At 42.6% G+C, this 22,357-nt stretch overlaps 1 protein-coding gene across 1 annotated transcript; it reads left to right on the top strand.

Annotated features, from left to right (window-relative positions):
• Positions 1 to 1,104: 1,104 nt before the first annotated feature.
• LOC129831785 (galactose-3-O-sulfotransferase 2-like) lies at positions 1,105 to 22,102 on the top strand. Its single transcript, XM_055895238.1, has 4 exons — positions 1,105 to 1,352; positions 11,254 to 11,364; positions 12,133 to 12,937; positions 13,090 to 22,102. The coding sequence occupies exons 1-4, from the start codon at positions 1,279 to 1,281 to the stop codon at positions 14,116 to 14,118; spliced, it is 2,019 nt and encodes a 672-aa protein (XP_055751213.1). The 5' UTR covers positions 1,105 to 1,278; the 3' UTR covers positions 14,119 to 22,102.
• Positions 22,103 to 22,357: the final 255 nt, after the last annotated feature.

Below are 22,357 nucleotides of genomic sequence, written 5' to 3'. Positions count from 1 at the left end.
TATAAACCACAAAGTCCAGGGAGGTGCCTCGCAAGAAGGGCACCTATTGGTAGATGGGGGTGGGGGGTGGGGGGGGGGGGGGGGGGGGGTGGAATGAAGCAGACATTGAATATCCTTTTGAGCATGGTGAAGTTATGAATTACTCTTTGGATGGTGTCACGAAGAAAGATACCGCCGTCTTTCCTAACTCAGTTGCCGTAGAGGAAGGAAACTACTCAGGGATTTCACCATGAGCTGAAGCGCAGCAAGACAATGATACAAAACACACAGTCAAGTCTACATGAAAATGACTAAAAAGCATCAAATTTGACATTTTGGAATGGCCTAGTCAAAATCCAGACGTAATACCAATCAGAATTTTGTTTTTTCAGCATTTTGTCTGGTGATATATGTTAGTCTTTATCCCTTGGTACAGTATGGTGTCCCATATTAAACAGCTACCTGACATGTTTGATCAATATACAGTATGCCACTGTCTGTGACTGCGCAAAATTATCACACTCTTATTTCTGTTACAACCTGTGAAAATAGCTATTTTTAAAGATTTTTCCTGAAGGTGTTGATAGCATTTTGGAACAGTGGAGTACATTTCTGAACCTTTTTGTATTTGGTGCCACTTCAAATACAGAGTCTCATCTGGAAAAATCATTATGGATATTGCAGCTATTATGTTACCAGATTTCTTCCAAAAAGGATGTATTCAGTCAAGCAGTTCTTTGGTATAAGCCTGTTGCAGTAAAGTGTTACTGGGCTATAATAATAAAAACCATCACCTCATAAAGGTAATATGTTCCTAGATATTCCACACAAAAGACTAACCTACTAACACTTACAGTATAATCCGACATGAATGGTATTTTACCCCCCAAAAAGACTACACATCTCATTTAAGGCTGAGCAAGGTTGTGTGTAACCTCAAGGCTAGTAATTGCTTTATCCTTGTGAGGAACGGTGTGACAACTACCTGGCTGGTGACAAAGAGTCACTGCCTTTGTTCTCGATTTCATCCTCCTGCCTCCTCCCCTCGCAGTAACCTCCTCCCTCTCCCCTTTCTCCATCCCTTTCTGACTCCCTCTCTTTGGTTTGTCTGCGCGTCGAGCCAATGAGTCGGCAGCGGGAGGACTTCCGAGTTGAGAGCGGGGGGAACCCTACTCTAAAAAGGGGACTAGGTAGTCTGTGGCTCGGGGACGGGGTTATTGGGAGAGTGAATTGGGTTGGTCGGAGTTTCATGCAGGACCGGGGTTCCTGGGCACCCCCCTCCTGGTACAGACACTCGAAATGCCACCATCGGCAAGGAAATCGATCAAGGAGCGCGAGCTGTTCTCCCTGACCTCATCCTTACCATGCGCCTCGTAAGTGAATTCATACTGACTTCTTCAGGGCTTTTGTTTTGTTTTACGTTCCTTTAGCGATAGTTCATTGGAAAGCTATTGGTCGGTGATGCTATTGCCCACAATGAATGCTTGTCCACAATAGGCGAAACAGCGAACTACTGATACATTCCGGTATTCATAGGCACGCAGAAAACCAAATCTAACAGTGGTGTGCCATATGATGAGATGCTTGTTTAGATTTGATTTAGAGTCCTTGTTGCTACAGCCGATGCCAACGTGCTCATACATTGGGAAAATAAGCGTCAGACGCAAATTCTTTCCTTCAATTAAATAGTTATATTGCTCCCATTCACACTGACCACAAACTGTAGTCTGGAGAGAAAATAATGCAACGACACTGTTGACATTTACGCAAATCGACAGTTAAGAAAGATTATTCTAATGGATTTTGTGAATCTTATATTTTTGGGTTGAGAATTATTTTATTTCCATTCTAATAGAAGTAAGCTGACAAGTTTCAAAGAAATTTAGATTTAATCACAACGACAAATAATACAGAATAGATCCAAAAAGCTCATAAATGATTTAACTTTACCATTTAGATGCCGTAGGCGTAAATTGGCGTGTTAGGGCCTTACTGAAATAATAAATAGCTAACTCAGTAAAACGGAGGGGAATCCCTGTGTTCCTAAAACATAATTTTAAAGCCTAAACTGCACTGCGAGCACATTGAAAACACTCAACTTCAATACGAAATAATTTATGTTGAAAAGGTCATTAACGGGGGTGACAGGTAGCCTACTGGTTAGAGCGTTGGGCCAGTAACCGAAAGGTTGCTAGATCGAATAACAAATTCCTTTTTACATGACAGACTAGAAACAGTGGGTTAACTACTTTGTTCAGGGGTAGAAGACATATTTTTACCTTGTCAGCTCAGTCTGTCATTGTAAATAAGAATTTGTTATTAACTGACTTGCCTAGTTAAATAAAATAAACAAACAGGTACAAATCTAAATGTCAGTCAGTATCTGATGTGTAATAAAGTGACCCAAAGTTCAATTTCCAATAGTCAAACCCCTCATAGTGTTGAAGAATATGGATGAAAAACAATCCTGAAATTCAGCCTACAGATAAGAACAAGATGGAGAACTTGTAGGATATCAGTACAGCCAAATACAGCTACCGGACCTTATTGCACACAAGGATACAGAATCAACCACTATACATTCTCCTTTTACTGTTACAGATAATAGCTATATTACTATTCACACAAATAGCTACTGCTATGTAATCAAATACAAATATGTTACTCCTATGGAAAGACCTTGAAGTCCTTTTTAGGGCTGTGTGTAACGATTGTCGTTGGTGGAAGGAGAAGAGGACCAAAGTGCAGCGTTGTACGTATTCATAATAATTTAATAACGAATGAATACTGAACAAAAACAACAAACCGACAAACGAACAGTTCTGTAAGGTGCAAACAAAAACACTAAACAGAAAATAACTACCCACAACCCATAGTGGGAAAACAGGCTACCTAAGTGTGATTCTCAATCAGAGACAACGATCAACACCTGCCTCTGATTGAGAACCATACTAGGCCAAACACATAGAAATATAACGACTAGAACAAAACATAGAATAACAACATAGAATGCCCACCCCAACTCACGCCCTGACCAAACTAAAATAAAGACATAAAAAAGGAACTAAGGTCAGAACGTGACACTGTGTGTAATAATAAGATAGTAATCAACATCCAAGGAGATTACCACGACTCCCTTTTAACTGGTCAAGTCTGGATCAGGCAGGTAGGAGTTGAGAAATGTTATTAGAGACGTAAATGTGACTTGGGAAAGCATGCAAGCCTGCAATCCTTCATATAGGACTGGGTTCTCAGAACTCCTCACTTCGTTTAGGACCATTTCATCACTTGCAGGGAGAGTGACCAAAAGTTCAACCCCAAGAAAGTTAGAGGGAGGGAGAGTGCCGGCAAATGCTCAGTGCATGTCATAATGTATCTAGGCTATGTGCTTGTGTGAATGTATGCTTATGTACATGCATGATCATGTCTGAGTGTACGTGTAGTGCCTTAAGTAATATATGGGAGAATCTAATGTACTGTAAATGCCTGTGGGAATGTACACTACTGATCAAAAGTTTGGGTTCACTTAGAAATGTCCTTGTTTTTGAAAGAAAAGCATATTTTTGGCCCATTAAAATAACATCAAATTTATCAGAAATACAGTGTAGACATTGTTAATGTTGTAAATTACTACTGTAGCTGGAAATGGCAGATTGTTTTTATGGAATATCTACATAGGCGTACAGAGGCCCATTATCAGAAACCATCACTCCTGTGTTCCAATGGCACGTTGTGTTAGCTAATCCAAGTTTATAATTTTAAAAGGCTAATTGATCATTATAAAACCCTTTTGCAATTATGTTAGCACAACTGAAAACCTTTGTCCTGATTAAAGAAGCAATAAAACTGGCCTTCTTTACGTGCCCACACACGTGCATGTGTGTGTACTGTGTATGTGTGTGTATGGTTTTTATCTAGCTCTCTGTAGGCTCCTGCTGCTCAGTTTAATACCTTGGCAATATGACTGTTATTACTACTCATATCACAATAGAAGTATTGTCATAGGGTGTGTGTGTGTGTGTGTGTGTGCGTGTGGAGGAATTGGATAGAGTGCTGATCACACTATAGTCTAGACCTTAGTTTGCATACAGTGAGTTTGCATACGTCTGCTTATCATGAATGAGTTATTCTTCTCTAAGCTGTGTGTATATTGGTCTGTGCTGATGTGTAGTGATGTAGTTTTATTAGTATCGACTGTGCTGCCCTGTAGGGGTCCTCAGTGAGATGTGGACATCGGTGGTCTTCAGTGACTTACATGTATGTGACTTATGTAGAAATGTCATCAAATTTAGTTATTAGTATAACAACTTCTGAATAAACTATTCTCTCTCTCTTCATCTCCCTCTCTGTGGAAGGGACTTTGGGGGTGTCACGGTCCTTCAGTTAGGCTCAAAGTGTGTGTTTTTATTCAGTGCATTGGAACTGGATGTGACCACAGGGCTGTAGACTGTGCATCTATGTGTGTGTGTGTTTGTATGGGAGTGTGGTTTGTGTGCAGAGTGTGTGTGTGTGTGTGTGTGTGTGTGTGTGTGTGTGTGTGTGTGTGTGTGTGTGTGTGTGTGTGTGTGTGTTAGGGGTTGTGAGTGGAGTCAGACAGAGTATTTGTATCCAAGCCTAGCCCACAGATAGCGATTGCTTTCCAGGACTCTGTGGCAAAACAATGTGTTCTGATCAGTGCCTTGGCCCAGAACACACATATACTCTCTAGAGTTTGGCAAACTTCAAGAGCCAGTAAACAAAGGGAATGTGTCACTACTAGTTGAACCTAATAAAAGGAGGAGAAGAGACAAAGAGAGAAAGACAGAGAGAGAGAGAGAGATGGAGGGAGAGAGAGAGAGATGGAGAGAGCGAGAGAGAGAGATGGATGGAGGGAGATGTGGAGAGAGTGGTTGTCATTACTGTTACTAGTGTCTGGTAAAATGGAAAATTCATTAGGACATATCCTAACCTGATATCTTATTTCAGCTGAAGGCAGAGACTGGAATGTCTTTGGGGTAAAAGGTCACCAGAATGTTTTCTCCGACTTAAGTACAGCAGCTTCCTCCCCTGTAATTACCATGACTTTGGGCAGACCTCAATTGCACACTCTCTCTCTCCTGGGAAAATTCCAACAATCTACTGTAATACCCTTTCCTATGTCCTATACCATATGAAAGTCCCATCTACTTCCTGGTACAAGTCCCATACTCTTTTTAAATGGGCTTCAAGCTTATATCATCAACTTCATGAAAATGGGGTCTTATAAAATAGATATAAAATTATATTTGTGGATTAAAACGTTCTCAATAGGGGGTGCTGTTGGCACTTTGTAATAATTTCGTTCCCAAATTAAACTGCCTCGTACTCAATTCTTGCTCGTACAATATGCATATTATTATTACTATTGGATAGAAAACACTCTCTAGTTTCTAAAACCGTTTGAATTATATCTGTGAGTAAAACAGAACTGGAGTTGGAGAAATGTTCCTATGAGGATGTGAGAATGCTGAAATCTGCAGGCTGTTCTGAGATCCGTTTATTAATTTGCATGTCTTCTATTGGTTGAGATGCACTGCATACACCTTCCCCTGGATGTCAGCGAATAGTGAGAATTGAAATGGTGTTGCTAGGCAGATCTGAGAGCTTATAAATGGGCTGGCAACGTGGGGTCCTTCCTTTCTTCTCTTCGCCATGACGCAAAAAGGACCTCTGGATGTTGTTCTAGAAAGCTCCCGTTATAGCCCTTAGATATATCCGGCTCTGTTTTTATTCGATTTAGGTATTAAGGACATCATAATGTTGTTATTTTAAACCGAGTTATATCAGTTTATATCAGTATATTGCGATTTTCTGATATTTATTAGTGCTGCGTTATAGTGAGTTGGACACGTCTTTGCCACATGGCTAATGTTTACTGCTAATTCCAAAGTTGAAGACGACAATCTACAACCGAGCAACGATTATTTTGGAAAAAGGACAACTTGCCCAAGATTCTGATGGGAGCTCATCAAAAAGTAAGAACTATTTATGATGTTAATTCGTTGTTCTGTTGAAAAATGTAAAACTCATATTCCGCCATTAATTTCGGTGCGGTCTCGCTTTAACGCACGCTGTATGTCGTAGCAACGTTAATTTAAAAAATCTAACACAGCGATTGCATTAAGAACTAATGTATCTTTCATTTGCTGTCCAACCTGTATTTTTTAGTGAAGTTTAGGATTAGTTACTGATTAGATTAGGTGCCTCTCCCAAGATTTCTCCCGACATATTGTTGGCAGCTTGGCTACTTTTCTCATTGTATAACCACGATTTGTGCTGCTAAATATGCACATTTTCGAACAAACTCTATATGTATTGTGTAATATGATGTTATAGGACTGTCATCTGAAGAAGTTTGAGGAAGATTAGTGAAAAATGTAATATCTTTTGCTGGTTTATTCGTTATCGCTATTGTTGGCCTGAATCAATGCTGTTGTGTGGTTGGCTGTTGTAGTAAGCTAATATAATGCTATATTGTGTTTTCGCTGTAAAACACTTAAAAAATCTGAAATATTGGCTGGATTCACAAGATCTTTGTCTTTCATTTGCTGTACGCTGTGTATTTTTCAGAAATGTTTTATGATGAGTATTTAGGTAATACACAATGGTCTCTGTAGTTATTCTAGTTGCTTTGGTGAGAGTTGTGATGGTGGCTGCAATGGTAAACTATGATTTATACCTGAAATATGCACATTTTTCTAACAAAACATATGCTATACAATAAATATGTTATCAGACTGTCATCTGATGAAGTTGTTTCTTGGTTAGTGGGTATTTATATCTTTATTTGGTCGAAATTGTGATAGCTACCTATGCAGGAGAAAAATGGTGGGAAAAGAAAGTTGTGTCTTTTGCTATCGTGGTTAGCTAATAGATTTACATATTGTGTCTTCCCTGTAAAACATTTTAAAAATCAGAAATGATGGCTGGATGCACAATATGTGTATCTTTCATCTGGTGTCTTGGACTTGTGATTTAATGATATTTAGATGCTAGTATTTACTTGTGACGCTATGCTAGGCTATGCTAGTCAGCTTTTTTACTGATGGGGGTGCTCCCGGATCCGGGATTGTGATGAAGTAGAAGTTAATATACCTTTACCTATCCAGTGCCTTCAGAAAGTATTCATACCCCTGGACTTATTACACATTTTGTTGTGTTACAGCCTGAATTCAAAATGTATTTAAAAAAAAAGATTATCACCCATCTACACACAATAACCCATAACGACAAATTAAAAAAATCTTTTTACATTTATTGGCAAATGTATTGGAAATTACATACAAAAATATATAATTTACTTAATTAAGTATTCACATCCCAAAGTCAATACTTTGTAGAAGAAGCTTTGGGAGCAATTACAGCTGTGAGTCTTTCTGGGTAAATCTCTAAGAGTTTTCCACATCTGGATTGTGCAACGTTTGCCAATTATTCTTTCAAAAGTTATTCAAGCTCTGTCAGATTGGTTGTTGATCATTGCTAGACAACCATTTTCTGGTCTTGCCGTAGATTTTCAAGTAGGTTTAAGTCAAAACTGTAACTCGGTCACTCAGGAACATTCACTGTCTTCTTGGTAAGCAGCTCCAGTGTCGTTTTGGCCTTCTGTTTTAGGTTATTGTCCTGATGAAAAGGTAATTCAGTTCCCAGTATCTGGTAGAAAGCAGACAACCAGGTTTTCCTCAAGGATTTTCAGGACAAAAAAGTGTGTTGCTTTGCCACATTTCTTGCAAAATTACTTTAGTGCCTTGTTGCAAACTGGATGCATGTTTTGGAATATGTTTTATTCGGCACAGGCTTACTTCTTTTCACTCTGTCAACTAGGTTAGTACTGTGGAGTAACTACAGTGTTGTTGATCCATCCTCAGTTTTCTCCTGTCACAGCCATTAAACTTTGTAACTGTTTTTAATCCACCATTGGCCTCATAGTGAAATCCCTGAAGAGTTTCCTTCCTCTCCGGCAACTGAGTTAGGAAGGAGACCTGTATCTTTGTAGTGACTGGGTGTATTCATACAGCATCCAAAGTGTAATGAATAACTTCACCATGCTCAAAGGGATATTCAATGCCTGCTTTTTTATTTTTCCCCATCTACCAATAGGTGCTCTTATTTGCGAGGCATTGGAAAACCACCCTGGTCTTTGTGGTTGAATCTCTGTTTGAATTTCACTGCTCGATTTAGAGACCTTACAGACCTTACAGTATGTATGTGGTACAGAGATGAGGTATTTGTTCATGTCCATGCCACTTATTATGTGACTTCTTAAGCACATTTTTACTCCTGAACTTATTTAGGCTTGCCATAGTGTTAGAGGAATTTCATAATTAATTTATGTGCTCATTAATTAAAATCACTCTGTCTGTTTCTAAGAATTTGTAAGATCCTTATTAACATAAAATAGACAGGGAACAGTCTTATTAAAAATAGATAATAGTATTTATTCTCGGAGCACGCTCCCATTTAACCACAGTTTATATACAAAATATGACGTCATTGATTACAGAATAAAGCTCCTCCTCTTGACCAAGATAAAACACGTTCGAAAGTTCATTCCAACTCACCAGCGCACACACATGACACACAATATAATTTATTCTCCTGACGGCTCACTACATTTTATACCACTTTAGCAGACAACTCAAGATAAAGATAATGGAAGACCTAAGAAGTTACTCACTGCCTTATCTAAACATCTCAGGGCTAAGTTGGGTCGGTTCAACCATAGTTTAACGATCCTTTTTGTTTACTTTATAACCCACACCACATACCTCTCTAACTAAGTTGGAATGGTGTTTATTATGTTTTAATTACTCCTTGTTCATGCTACATAATCCCTTCCTTATGAATTAACATTATTAATCAGATATAATAATACAGGGTAGAGTTTAAATTAGTTATATCTAAATGTAGAAATTGTTTAGTCATTATTCATAAAATTCCTAACACATAGTAAAATTGTTGAATACTTATTGACTCAAGACATTTTAGCTTTATATTTGTAATTAATTTGTAAAAAATTCAAAAATCGAATTCCACTTTGACATTGTAGGGGCTCCCGAGTGGCGCAGCGGTCTAAGGCACTGCAGTGCTAGAGGCGTCACTACAAACCCTGGTTCGATCCTGGGCTGTATCACAACCGGCCGTGATTGGGAGTACCATAGGGCGGAACACAATTGGCCCAGCATCGTCCGGGGTAGGCCGTCATTGTAAATAAGAATTTGTTCTTAACTGACTTGCCTGGTTAAATAAATAAAATACTAATTATGGGGTGTTGTGTGTAGGCCAGTGACAAAAAATCTAAATATAATCCATTTCAAAATCAGTTTGTAACTCAACAAAATGTGTAAAAGTTAAAACAACCAGCTCTTTCATAGTGTTTCACTCCATTATTCATTAATGTTAACGTCATCCCTATTCTGTTTGTGTCGTAGGGGAATTATCCATGCATAGCGGAATGTACACTCACAAAACAGATCAAACGCCAACCAGATTCCCAGACAAAACGCAAACTACTGGATTATCATGGACATATTTAGTCAGTGACACAATGTGCAACAGAGCTCAATGTAAAACCACTACAACCAGGGAGGATGGTATGTAGCAGTATACTAAGGGCAAATGTTATACGATGTGCCTAGCAACTACTTTCCCTGGTATTTTCATGTTTGTCTCGCTTGCCTTTCCTCCATTTGTGACACGGGCCAATCAGAGTTTGCCCAATAACTGCTTCCAGGGGGGGAACTGAACTAGAGGATAATGGGTCATATGTTGTCTTGTTTAGTAATGGTGGTGGCATGCCTGTTTGAGTCAATCAGCTAGCTTCACAGTGACATCATCATCCCATGTCCTGATGATGCCCCATCAGTAATGGCTGGCTGCCTCTGGTGCTGTGTGCGTCATGCTTTAACCCCACGGTGGCCAGACTAATGTACTACACTGACAAACAGCTGGGGGCGACTGAGGGACAGTGTAGCGGCAGCATGCACTTATGGACTGTGCTCAGGGACACACACACATGCATACTCATGCTCACATGCACAAGCAGATACACACACACACACACACAGAGAGAGACACATCACACACATATAGATGTACCACACATACAACAAGCGTGCACACGCACACACACACACTCAGTAGCAGGTGGACGTGTGAGAGAGAAGATAGGAGCCGGAGATATAGGAGAAGAGGAAAGGAGGGAGAGAGGGAGGGAGAGAGAGAGAGGGAGGGGGAGAGAGAGGGAGGGGGTGAAAGGGAGGGAGAGAGAGGGAGGGAGAGAGAGAGAGAGAGAGAGAGAGAGAGAGAGGGAGGGGGAGAGAGAGGGAGGGGGGGATAGAGAGTGAGGGAGGTAGAACTGCTGATATCTGTCTGGCAATCGTTCAGGCGCGAAGGCAGATGTGTTTTTAAGACAAGGTGAGTCTCTTGTTCCAGATGTCTCTGATGTAGTTGTAACACACACACACACACACACACACACAGTATGGCGTACAGGTCCAGAGGGTGTATTTAGGACTGTTGTTTTTCTTCTTCTAATCTAGCCAACGCTAGTTCAATGGGCCGAATCAAACAGGGCAGCTCATTTCTCTGATTAGAACATGAAGCCCACAAACAGATGGGAAAGGACAATGAACGCACCACTACGCCACAGGCGTTCCAATTCAACAGGCTTAGTGACGTTTCCTCTATGGAGTACACACACACACACACACTGAAATTGCTTGTACTGTATGTTTTAATAAACAGATCAGATTCACTCTGGAAATCATGCAAATACACACACAAAGGATGTTTAGTACATTGAGTAGCCTTCTGATATGTGAAAACATTGCAAGAGCTTGTGTGAATCACTGTTCCACACTGCTGTTGGATTGTCTTGTAAATCATTGAGATTCTCACTTCCCTCTCACACACAACATGTGCACAAACACATGCACTGCAGTCACCCTATTCATGGCCTCTAAGCCTCAAGAAAAAACATCCAACAGTACAGACATCATTTCTGTAGTCTCGCATGGATCAGTACTCATTTTAATACAAACATTTCATGGTTATGGTTTTAAAATTTGATTTTAAAATGAAGTTACAGCTTTAGAATGAGATTAGAATTGAGTTAGACACATAATATCCCTGCGATTCTCTAAATGAGTTTATAGCCATAGAATCAGTCCTGTGTTCTGTAGTATTTCTGTGTCTGACGCTGCAGACTCTTATGTGGTTCCTGTGGTTGACCCCCCCCCCCCCCCCCCCCCCCTGCAGGTGGCTGAAGGTACTGCTGTGCAGCCCCCTACGCTATCTATGGATGGTCCTCATGGCCCTCACTGTGCTCTGTGTGGCCATTCAGATCCTAGGAGTCGTCTGGCAGTCCAGGTGAGTCTGGTGCTACTGTACGTACAGATGTAGGATCTCTATTTGATCACCCTGTTGCAGGAGAATCTTCCTGCAATGCAGGAAATGTAAAACTTGTAGTATATTTTAGGTTTAAAAAGGCCTCTGAATTTTGTTATTTCCATTTCTAAATTTTTTACTTGATTTTCCATTCAGAAAAATATATCAACCCCTACAAAAATCCATTAATTATAATCCACATGTCCAGTTGCTACAGGATAGTTTTCCTGCTGTAGAAAACTAGCTCAAATTAAGATCCTACATCTGTAGCCATCAGGTCAGATATTCATACTACCTGGATTAATATTACTGGCAGTGAAACCAGAGAGGAAGAGGTAAAGCGAGAGGATTTGCATTTTTTTTGTATGGAGGACTTTGAGAGATGTTTTGAGGCTAATTTGATTGAATAGAAGTTTCGCAATGTATATTCTGTTACAAATGTGCATCCACTTATATCAGCACATGGCATTCCGGCAACTTTGAGAAAAACGACTGTGGTTCACATGCGTATCTGCCCTCTCATTGACGACAATGGTCCTACCTGATCGCGTCTGGCTTCAATCATTGAGGACGTGTACTGTATTTCCATTGTTAGACTGGTCACTCGGCTATCTTGTTAATATAATAGATTATCTTTGGTGAAACTAACAAGCTTTTACATTCCACTTCTCTGTTCAGGATAATTGTTTTGTTTTGAAACAGGCTGACAGTGATTGGCTAACTGTAGTCTAACACTCTGTTTGGTTTCAGGAACGATAAGATGTTGAGCGAGAAGCTCCTGAATGTGCGGTTTACCATCGAGATCCAGGGAACGCTCCCAACGGAGCAGAGGGACTGGGAAAACTTGCGCTCTTCGCAAGCCCCTGTCGTAGAAGAGGAAGTGAGGTCACAGGAGGAAGGAGCGCCTAAACAACCGGCCAAAGAAAATCAGAAGGTAGCAGAACATCAAGATGGCAGAGATGAGCCAGGAGTGGAGAGGAGACTCCAGGTGCATCACCGACATTTAAAGCTCTCAAACACTTTCAATAAGGTCAAAGACTCCAGGAAAGAGGCAAGGGGTAAAGTTTTAGCAGTAAAGGCAGCCCTGCCCAAAGTCACACTGGGTGATGATGGGTTGCATTTGGGGGTTCCCGGGTCTGTGGTTCTCCAGCTGGGCCACCCAGCTATCAGAGTGGTATCTACCCTGTCTCACACACCTCTCCAGCTCCCCTTAACCAATCAGCTGAAGAGTAGAAACAGCCTTGCCCCTCTAGGCACCAACTCTGTAGTTGCCGGGGTGATAAGCGAGGTGAAACCGGGTATTGCCACCTCCACCTGTCGGCCGAAGAACCACATTGTCTTTCTAAAGACGCACAAAACGGCCAGCAGCACCATCCTGAACATCTTGTATCGCTATGGCGACAGCCGCAATCTGACCTTCGCCCTTCCGCTGAACATGCACAGCCAGCTGTTCTATCCCTTCTTCTTCGCCTCACACTTTGTGGAGGGAGTTAGGAGCCGCAGTGTCAAAAAGTTCCACATCATGTGCAACCACATGAGGTTCAGACCACCAGAGGTGAGTTCTGTCATCATAGCACAGGAGGTTGGTGGCAACTTAATTGGGGAGCAGGCTTGTGATAATGGCTGGAGCCAATAATTATTAAATGGTGACTAAGGCATCACTAACACATTTTGTTCTTGTTTTGGTCTTTTCCTGTTGTGTCTTAGGTGAGGAAGGTGATGCCGCAGGACACGTTCTACTTCTCCATCCTGAAGAACCCTGTCGCCATGATGGAGTCCATCTTCATCTACTACAAGAGCATTCCCGCCTTCCACAAGGCCCGCAGCCTGGACGACTTCCTCGACAACGGTTGGCGTAGTTACAACACGTCCCTGCCAAACAACCACTACGCCCGTAACATCCTGACCTTTGACTTTGGCTTCGACAACAACGTCGCCACAGAGACGCCCGGAGACCTAGAGACGCGGGCCACCACAGCCATTGGCGCCATCGAGGAGGACTTCCACCTTATCCTCATCTCAGAGTACTTTGACGAATCCATGATCCTGCTCAAGCGCGCCCTCTGCTGGTCTCTGGACGACATTGTGTCCTTCAAGTTGAACAGCCGGAGCGAGCGCGCACGGAACATGCTCTCCCCGCACACCGCTGACAAGATCAGAGCCTGGAACGCCCTTGACTGGCGGCTCTACCTGCACTTTAACGCCACCTTCTGGCAACGCGTGGACACTACGGTGGGGCGTGTGGAGATGAGGCGGGAGGTGACTCGGCTGCAGGAGCAACGTGCCAAACTAGCCAAAATCTGCTTGAAGGATGGTGGTGCAGTGGACCCGTCGCAGGTACAGGACGCAGGGCTGAAGCCCTTCCAGTATGGAGCGGCCATCATCCAGGGCTACAACCTGAACCCTGGGTTAGACGGGCCCACCAAAACACGCTGTCAGAACCTGATCACTCCAGAGCTGCAGTACACAGACACACTTTACACCAAGCAGTTCCCTGAGCTTGCCACTAGGCAGAGACAGGCCGCCAAACTGGTCGCCTCACAACGTCAGCCTGGTCCAGCCAAGGTCAGCCCAAACAAAGCAGCCATGGCTGGGCCGGTGAGGGTGAGGGAGGCCCGACACAGTAGGACAGCCAGGAGTGGACCCAGAAACCCGAATGCCCAGAACCAAAATGACCCCCACCCAACTGTTCTGTCTAAAATCACTGCAGATAGAAGTGACAGAAACATGCCTTGAGGTGTGGCTCTTTCAACATAGACTATGGGACTAATGGGACAATCCACAGTATCTCATTGGTACTGAGCACAGGGGTCTTTTTAAGCTGAACAACCAATGGCTTTGTTTTGTCTGTACAGTGAGGACGTTTCGCTGCACATTATGCTTACTCTGGCTGGCTGCAGTGCACAGGGCCAGTTCGCTGACTTTGGTGGCACTAGGATAAGCTCTAGTGTTTCTACCCAACGATACTCGACCTGTGTGGGTGGAGGGGATGGAGTTGGGGGAGGAAGAGGAAGAGTAGGAAGGAGAGGGAGAGTGCAACTGGGGTGACTGTCCTGCCTTGACTGGTTGATTGGAAGTAGCATCTCATAAACCCTCTCATCTAATCTCTCCCCTTGATCTTGTCACACACTGAGGTTTAGAATTTGAACCCTTGGGGTGTACTATAGTTTGAAAGGGAACAATACTTGGTCCTATTGATTAAACTGATTGGGGTTGGGTAAGGCCTGTAGTACAGTAGGCCTATGTACAGTACCAGTCAAAAGTTTGGAGACACCTACTTGTTCCAGAGTTTTTCTTTATTTTTACTATTTTCTACAATGTAGAGTAATAGTGAAGACATCAAAACTATGAAATAACACATATGGAATCATGTAGTAATCAAAAAAGTGTTAAACAAATCAAAATATATTTTAGATTTGAGATTCTTCAAAGTAGCTACCCTTTGCCTTGATGACAGCTTTGCACACTCTTGGCATTCCCTCAACCAGATTCATGAGGTAATTACCTGGAATGCATTTCAATTAACAGGTGTGCCTTGTTAAAAGTTAATTTGTGGAATTTCTTTCCTTCTTAATTATTGCTTTTGAGCCAATCAGTTGTGTTGTGGCAAGGTAGGGGTGGTATACAGAAGATATCCCTATTTGGTAAAAGACCAAGTCCATATTATGGCAAGATCAGCTCAAATAAGCAAAGAGAAACTATAGTCCATCATTACTTTTAGACATGAACGTCAGTCTGTAGCGGTATTAATTTCAGAAGGGTAAAGAAGATTTTGTTCGGGCGCCAGGCAGGTATTAACCATGCCGAAAGAAAAATAGTAGAACAGCGAGAGTACCACTACCAGAACCGCACACATCAGCAGAAGAGACTGCCTAGAGTGTAGCCTGTTGACCAGATAGCCAGCGGAGAGAAAAAAGAATACACACCCTATAGATCCCACATCACATCACAGTCCTTCCACAATTCTTGGTAACCCCACCAAGCATACCTCATATAACAATAATGGCAGAGCAAATAAACAGCAACTTCATACAATAACGAATGAACCCAGTCATCACACAGAGGATTTGCAATAGTTTGTATTTTCTTCCTGGGAAGGAGTGCAGAGGGTATGAATGTGTGGTGTTCATATACACACTAGTCCAGCTCCAATGAAACTTCAATGCATTTATGAAAATAGAGTCAGTTGCAGTGTAAAGCACTGGACCATAGCGGGAAGAGAAAGAGAGAAAGGGAACAAGAGAGGGCTTAGCTGTGGACTTGAGGTTGCAGGTGTACGGTCTGACTGTCCGATGGGGTGTTGGTTTGTAGTTGAACGCGTCGCAACAATGTTGCTACTAATCCCTTTGATCCATAACCGTCGCGGTCCCACATGAGAACAACCACGTCGTCGAGCGATCACACCGAGGATTGTTCCAAAAACTGTACAACCACATACGCTGAAGATAAACAAACAAACTCTGCAGCATAACACACACAACCAAAACTGTCGCACCACAAAATAGCTCCTCCCCAAAAAGCTGAACGAGCTCTTTTATTTCCTCCTTTCTACTGCTCATGCGCTCTTAAAGTGGCAGCGCACGGTGAAGGCGCCGTGCATGATTTCGCCACACTCCTCCCCCCATGAAAAAACAAAGCCTGTAGAAACAGAGAGGATGCAGGCTTTGACAAGTTAATGTTTCTGCTATCCAAAACCAGGGAAGTCCTCATCATCAGAGTCCTCCACGAAGAGTTCCTGCAGGTGTTGCTTTTGCCTGCGATCCAGCTCTTCTGCCATAGGGTAGCAGGGCTTTAGGTCAACAACATGCACCGTCCTGACATCTTCCCCAGTGTGTGTAGTAGTCCACTACCACCAGTAAAATTCCTTTCCGGGTCCCCCGGCTGGGAAGAAAAGGTCCCATGAGGTCAATTCACGACATTTCATTTGGATGGTTTACCACGGTCTGCTGCATTTTTCCAGCAGGTCTGCCAATGTCTGGTTTGTATTTCTGGCAGACTTCACACTGCTGTACAAACTTCCGGGTATCAACCCACATGCCTGGCCAGTAAACCACCTCTTGTAGTCTTCGATACGTCTTAAAAACTCCAAGATGGCCACTCATGGGATTAGCATGATAAGCATGGATTATCTGGTCACTCAGTGTAGAGGGAATGAAGACGCGATAATGGGAGCTGTGTATTCCCTCTCCTCTTGGAGTTTTTCGATACACTTTATCCTGAATTATGCTATACTTATCATTGAAACGACTCTTTGAGTCTTCTTCAGACAGACTCTTGTGGATCGCCATGATGGCAGCATCCTTCTGTTGTGCTCTCCATACACTCTCATCATCCAGAGGAAAGGAATCATCCAGACACTTAGCGGTAGTGTAAGTGCTGCACAAGGGAGGACAAACATTGGCAGTCTGTGTAATCCGAGAAAAGGCATCTGGTACAACGTTCAGTTTTCCTTTGCGATACTCAATGATGAAGTCAAACTTCTGCAGTCGGATAGACCAGCGAATAAGACGGCTGTTGGTCTTGCCTGATGCCAGAACCCACTGCAGAGCAGCGTGGTCTGTGACAACGGTGAAGATCTTCGCCTCCAAGTAGTAGCTCCATTTCTCCAAAGCCAAGACCACAGCGAGGCACTCCCTTTCAGTCGTTGAATAATTCCTCTCGGCTGAATTAAGGGTGCGACTTGCATAGGCAAGAACTTCTTCTGTTCCAAGTCCTGTTTGTTGAGCCAAGACTGCTCCAAGTCCTGTTTGACTTGCATCCGTGTACACAATGAAATGAGCATTCGAGTTAGGATGACCAAGCACTGGAGGAGTAATGAGACTGTTTTTGAGTGCTTCAAATGCACTTTGGCATGCAGAGGTCCATTGGAATTTCACACCCTTCTTCTTAAGGTGGTTGAGGGGTTCGGCGACCTTTGAAAAGTCAGGCACAAACCTGTGGTACCATCCAGCCATACCCAGAAAACGCTGAACAGCTTTGAGGGATGTGGGAATTGGGAATTCCTGCACGGCTGCAACTTTGGCTGGATCTGCATGGATACCTTCAGCATTAACCACATGACCAAGGAACTTGAGTTCTAGCAAACAGAAACGACACTTCTTCAAGTTCAAGGTCAAACCTGCAGCCTTTAGTCTGTCGAAGACGGACTGTATGTCTTTCAGATGATCCGCGACAGAGGAAGAGTAGATTATGATGTCATCCAGATACACAAGACAATTTCTACCCCTCAGATCTCCCAGGACAGTCTCCATCAACCTTTGGAAGGTTGCTGAAGCATTCTTCAAACCAAAAGGCATGACTTTGAAGGAGTACAAACCAGCAGGGGTGACAAAGGCAGTCTTGTCCTGACTAGCGGGATCCATTGTCACCTGCCAATAGCCACTGTTCAGATCCAGATGACTAAAGATAAATGCTCCTGCCAGAGATTCCAGTATGTCATTTATGTTTGGTAGAGGGTAGGCATCGCTTTCTGTTATGGCATTCGGCTTCCTGTAGTCCACACAGAATCGGTTATCCACCATCTTTCTTAGGAATCAGGACAACCGGAGAAGCCCATCCGGAAAAAGACGGTTCCACAATTCCATTCTCCAACATGCTTTTGAGCAGTTCATTGAGGATTGCTAGTTTGGCAGGGGACAACCTGTAGGGACGCTGCTTAATAGGGTCATCATGCCGGGTATAGATTTTGTGTTTGAAGATGGTTGTACGGCCGAGTGTAAGAGTGCAGACCTCACTGTTCATCTCCAACATCTGGAAGAGCTTCCATCATCCTACAGACATGCCTGTTGCACTGCTTGTTTGATGTAGAAATCAGCATCAGGTTTGCTTTTGCTCTCGGATAGAAGGGGGGGTACGGCGGTAATCAGGGTGATAGTTGGGTTCTCCGACTTCACTGATGGAACATGTTTTTGTTTTTGTCTCTTTAGATTTTCCCGGTCTCTGACTTGACCAGAACCACACACATCAGCAGAAGAGACTGCCTAGAGTGTAGCCTGTTGACCAGATAGCCAGCGGAGAGAAAAAAAGAATACACACCCTATAGATCCCACATCACATCACAGTCCTTCCACAATTCTGGGTAACCCCACCAAGCATACCTCATATAATAATAATGGCAGAGCAAATAAACAGCAACTTCATACAATAAAGAATGAACCCAGTCATCACACAGAGGATTTGCAAGAGTTTGTATTCTCTTCCAGGGAAGAAGTGCAGAGGGTATGAATGTGTGGTGTCCATATACACACTAGTCCAGCTCCAATGAAACTCCAATGCATTTATGAAAATAGAGTCAGTTGCAGTGTAAAGCACTGGACCATAGCGGGAAGAGAAAGAGAGAAAGGGAACAAGAGAGGGCTTAGCTGTGGTCTTGAGGTTGCAGGTGTACGGTCTGACTGTCCGATGGGGTGTTGGTTTGTAGTTGAACGCTTCGCAACAATGTTGCTACTGATCCCTTTGATCCATAACCGTCGCGGTCCCACATGAGAACAACCACGTCGTCGAGCGATCACACCGAGGATTGTTCCAAAAACTGTACAACCACATACGCTGAATACAAACAAAAAAAACTCTGCAGCATAACCGTCGCGGTCCCAAATGAGAACAACCACGTCGTTGAGCGATCACACCGAGGATTGTTTCAATAACTGTACAACCACATACGCTGAAGATAAACAAACAAACTCTGCAGCATAACACACACAACCAAAACTGTCGCGCCACCAAATAGCTCCTCCCCAAAAAGCTGAACGAGCTCTTTTATTTCCTCCTTTCTACTGCTGATGCGCTCTTAAAGTGGCAGTGCACGGTGAAGGCTCCGTGCCGGATTTCGCCACAAGTCAATACGGAAAATTTGAAGAAATTTGAAAGTCACTTCAAGTGCAGTTGCAAAAACCATCAAGCACTATGATGAAACTGGCTCTCATGAGGACCGCCACAGGAAAGGAAGACTCAGAGTTTTCTCTGCTGCAAAGGATAAGGTCATTAGAGTTAACTGCACCTCAAATTGCAGCCCAAATAAATGCTTCACAGAGTTCAAGTAACAGACATATCTCAACATCAACTGTTCAGAGGAGACTGCATGAATCAGGCCTTCATGGTCTAATTACTGCAAAGAAAACTAAAGGACACCAGTAATAAGAAGAGACTTGCATGGGCCATGAAACACGAGCAATGGACATTAGACTGGTGGAAATCTGTCTTCTTGTCTGATGAGTCCAAATTAAACATTTTGGGTCCAACCACAGTGTCTTTGTGAGACGCAGAGTAGGTGAGCGGATGATCTCTGCATGTGTGGGTCCCACCGTGAAGCATGGAGGAGGAGGTGCAATGGTGTGTGGGTGCTTTGCTTGTCAAACTGTCAGTGATTTATTTTGAATTCAAGGCACACTTAACCAGCATGGCTAGCACAGAATTCTGCAGCGATACGCCATCTCATCTGGTTTGCGCTTTGTTTTTCAATAGGACAATGACCCAAAACATACCTCCAGGCTCTGTAAGGGCTCTTTGACCAAGGAGAGTGATGGAGTGCTGAATCAGATGACCTGGCTTCCACAATCACCTGACCTAAAAAAAATGGAGATGGTTTGGGATGCGTTGGACCGCAGAGTGAAGTAAAAGCAGCCATCAAGTGCTCAGCATATGTGGGAACTCCTTCAAGACTGTTGGAAAAGCATTCCTCATTAAGCTGGTTTAGAGAATGCCAAAAGTGTGCAAAGAAGTCATCAAAGCAAAGGGTGGCGACTTTGAAGATCTAAAATATATTTTTGTTTAACACTTTTTAGGTTACTACGTGATTCCATATGTGTGATTTCATAGTTTTTTTTGTCTTCACTATTATTATACAATGTAGAAAATAGTACAAATAAACAGAAACCCTTGAATGAGTAAGTTTGTCCAAAATTTTGACTGGTACTGTATCTGTCTGTCTGCTAACACCAAAAGACAAACAGTACCTCCACTTTACGACATCTGGTCTCTCATTTAGACAGGAAACATCTCAGGTCTCAATTCTCGGAGTTGATATAAACTTTACTCAGAGAGAAGGTGGCTCAATTTGGAGGTGAATAAAATACATGATGGTATGTTAAACATGTAGACATCATAGGAGGCTGGTGTGGGGAGCTATAGGAGGACAGGCTCATTGTAATTTAGATTTTATTTATGTCACACCCTGATCTGTTTCACCTGTCCTTGTGATCGTCTCCACCCCCCTCCAGGTGTCGCCCATTATCCCCTGTGTATTTATACCTGTGTTCTCTTATTGTCTGTTGCCAGTTTGTCTTGTTTGTGAAGTCAACCAGTGTTTTTGTTCTCAGCGCCTGCTTTTCCCAGTTTCTCTTGTTCTCACCCTTCTGGTTTTGACCCCTGCCTGTACTGACTCTGAGCCTGCCTGCCGACCTATACCTTTGCCCCACCTCTGGATTATTGACCTCTGCCTGCCCTGACCCTGAGTTTGCCTGCCGTCCGGTACCGTTGCCCCACCTCTGGTTTACTGACCCCTGCCTGCCTTGACATGTCTATTGCCTGCCCCTGTTGGGTCTTACCTTGATTCCTGATAATTTTTTAGGATCCCCATTAGCCAACATCAATGGCAACAGATACATTACAGACAAAAGATTTTACAATTTACATGCATTTAAAAACATTGACATGTAGTGGTGTGTGTGTGCATCTATCAGTTACACATACTGTATCAGTACATACACACAACCAGTAGGTCACATGGGGGAGAGGCGTTGTGCCGTGAGGTGTTGCTTTATTTGTTTTTTGAAACCAGGTTTTCTGTTCACTTGCTCTATACAAGATGGAAGGGAGTTCCATTCAATCATGGCTCTGTATAATACTGTATGTTTACTTAATTTGTTCTGGACCTGGGGACTGTGAAAAGACCCCTGGTGGCATGTCTGGTGTAGAAAATGTGTGTCAGTGCTAAACGCCTGGAATGGAATCAATGGAATGGTACCAAACACATGGAAACAGCGTGTTTGACTCTGTTGCGTTGATTAAATTCCAGTCATTAGAAGGAGCCCGTTCTCCTATAGCTCCTCCCATAAGCCTCTTCTCGTAGACATTTAAGGGAAAGATGTAATAACAGAAATACTATTACAAAATGTTTGACTTAGGAGCACGTCTCAACTCTTTCCATACCTACCTAAAGATAGCCAGAGCTTGTAACATTCTGTAATAATAGATTTGTACATTAATTCTCATGCAGAAAGTTCCTAGAATTTCCTCATCCTTTAAGGTTAGAAACTGAGAGAGATTCAGTTACTAAAGGTAATTCAGTAACTGGGAGAGATTCAGTTACTAAAGGTAATTCAGTAACTGAAAGACATTCAGTAGGCCACTGTGGAAAAAGATTCAGTTACCAAGACGGAGCAATGGACCTCTCGATTCTCAGAAATGGGAATCAAATTAAAATGTTACATTTCTTAGAAGACCAAATGATTAGTCTCTTTAAATTCAAGTGTGCTTTTAAATCATACTGCACTTTAGTGTGAATATATATAAATGAGGTGTAAAGAAATGATCGTAAAATGGAAATGTAGATTTTGTATGAAGAGATGATTTTGTGATGAATCCTTATCACAATACTTGCCTTTTAAAGTGGTCTGGTATGTACGTTTATTTTTCTCATTGTTGTGACCGGTGATGTTGCCACTTGGTAAGCACAGATTTCAAATTGAAATGGTCATATAAAAGGGTCATGAATTATAAATTGTTCTTACTTTTGTGTGTGTTCCCACTTTTGTATGATAAAACAATTTAACCTGATCAGCAGAACAGAATATAGATTGATCTTGGGTATGAGTTGCTGTACAGTCGGGCTGTAGTTTGCAGATCAGACAACAGGTGGGAGCCTTGTCCTAATAAATTTCCTCTCAGCTTTGCTCAATGACAAACAGTGCATTTGGAAAGTATTCAGACCCCTTCCCTTTCTCCACATTTTGTTACGTTAAAGCCTTCTTCTAAA

Source organism: Salvelinus fontinalis, chromosome 33 (assembly GCF_029448725.1).
Source record: "Salvelinus fontinalis isolate EN_2023a chromosome 33, ASM2944872v1, whole genome shotgun sequence".
Taxonomy (NCBI): domain Eukaryota; kingdom Metazoa; phylum Chordata; class Actinopteri; order Salmoniformes; family Salmonidae; genus Salvelinus; species Salvelinus fontinalis.
This window is presented reverse-complemented; position numbering and strand designations above follow the sequence as displayed.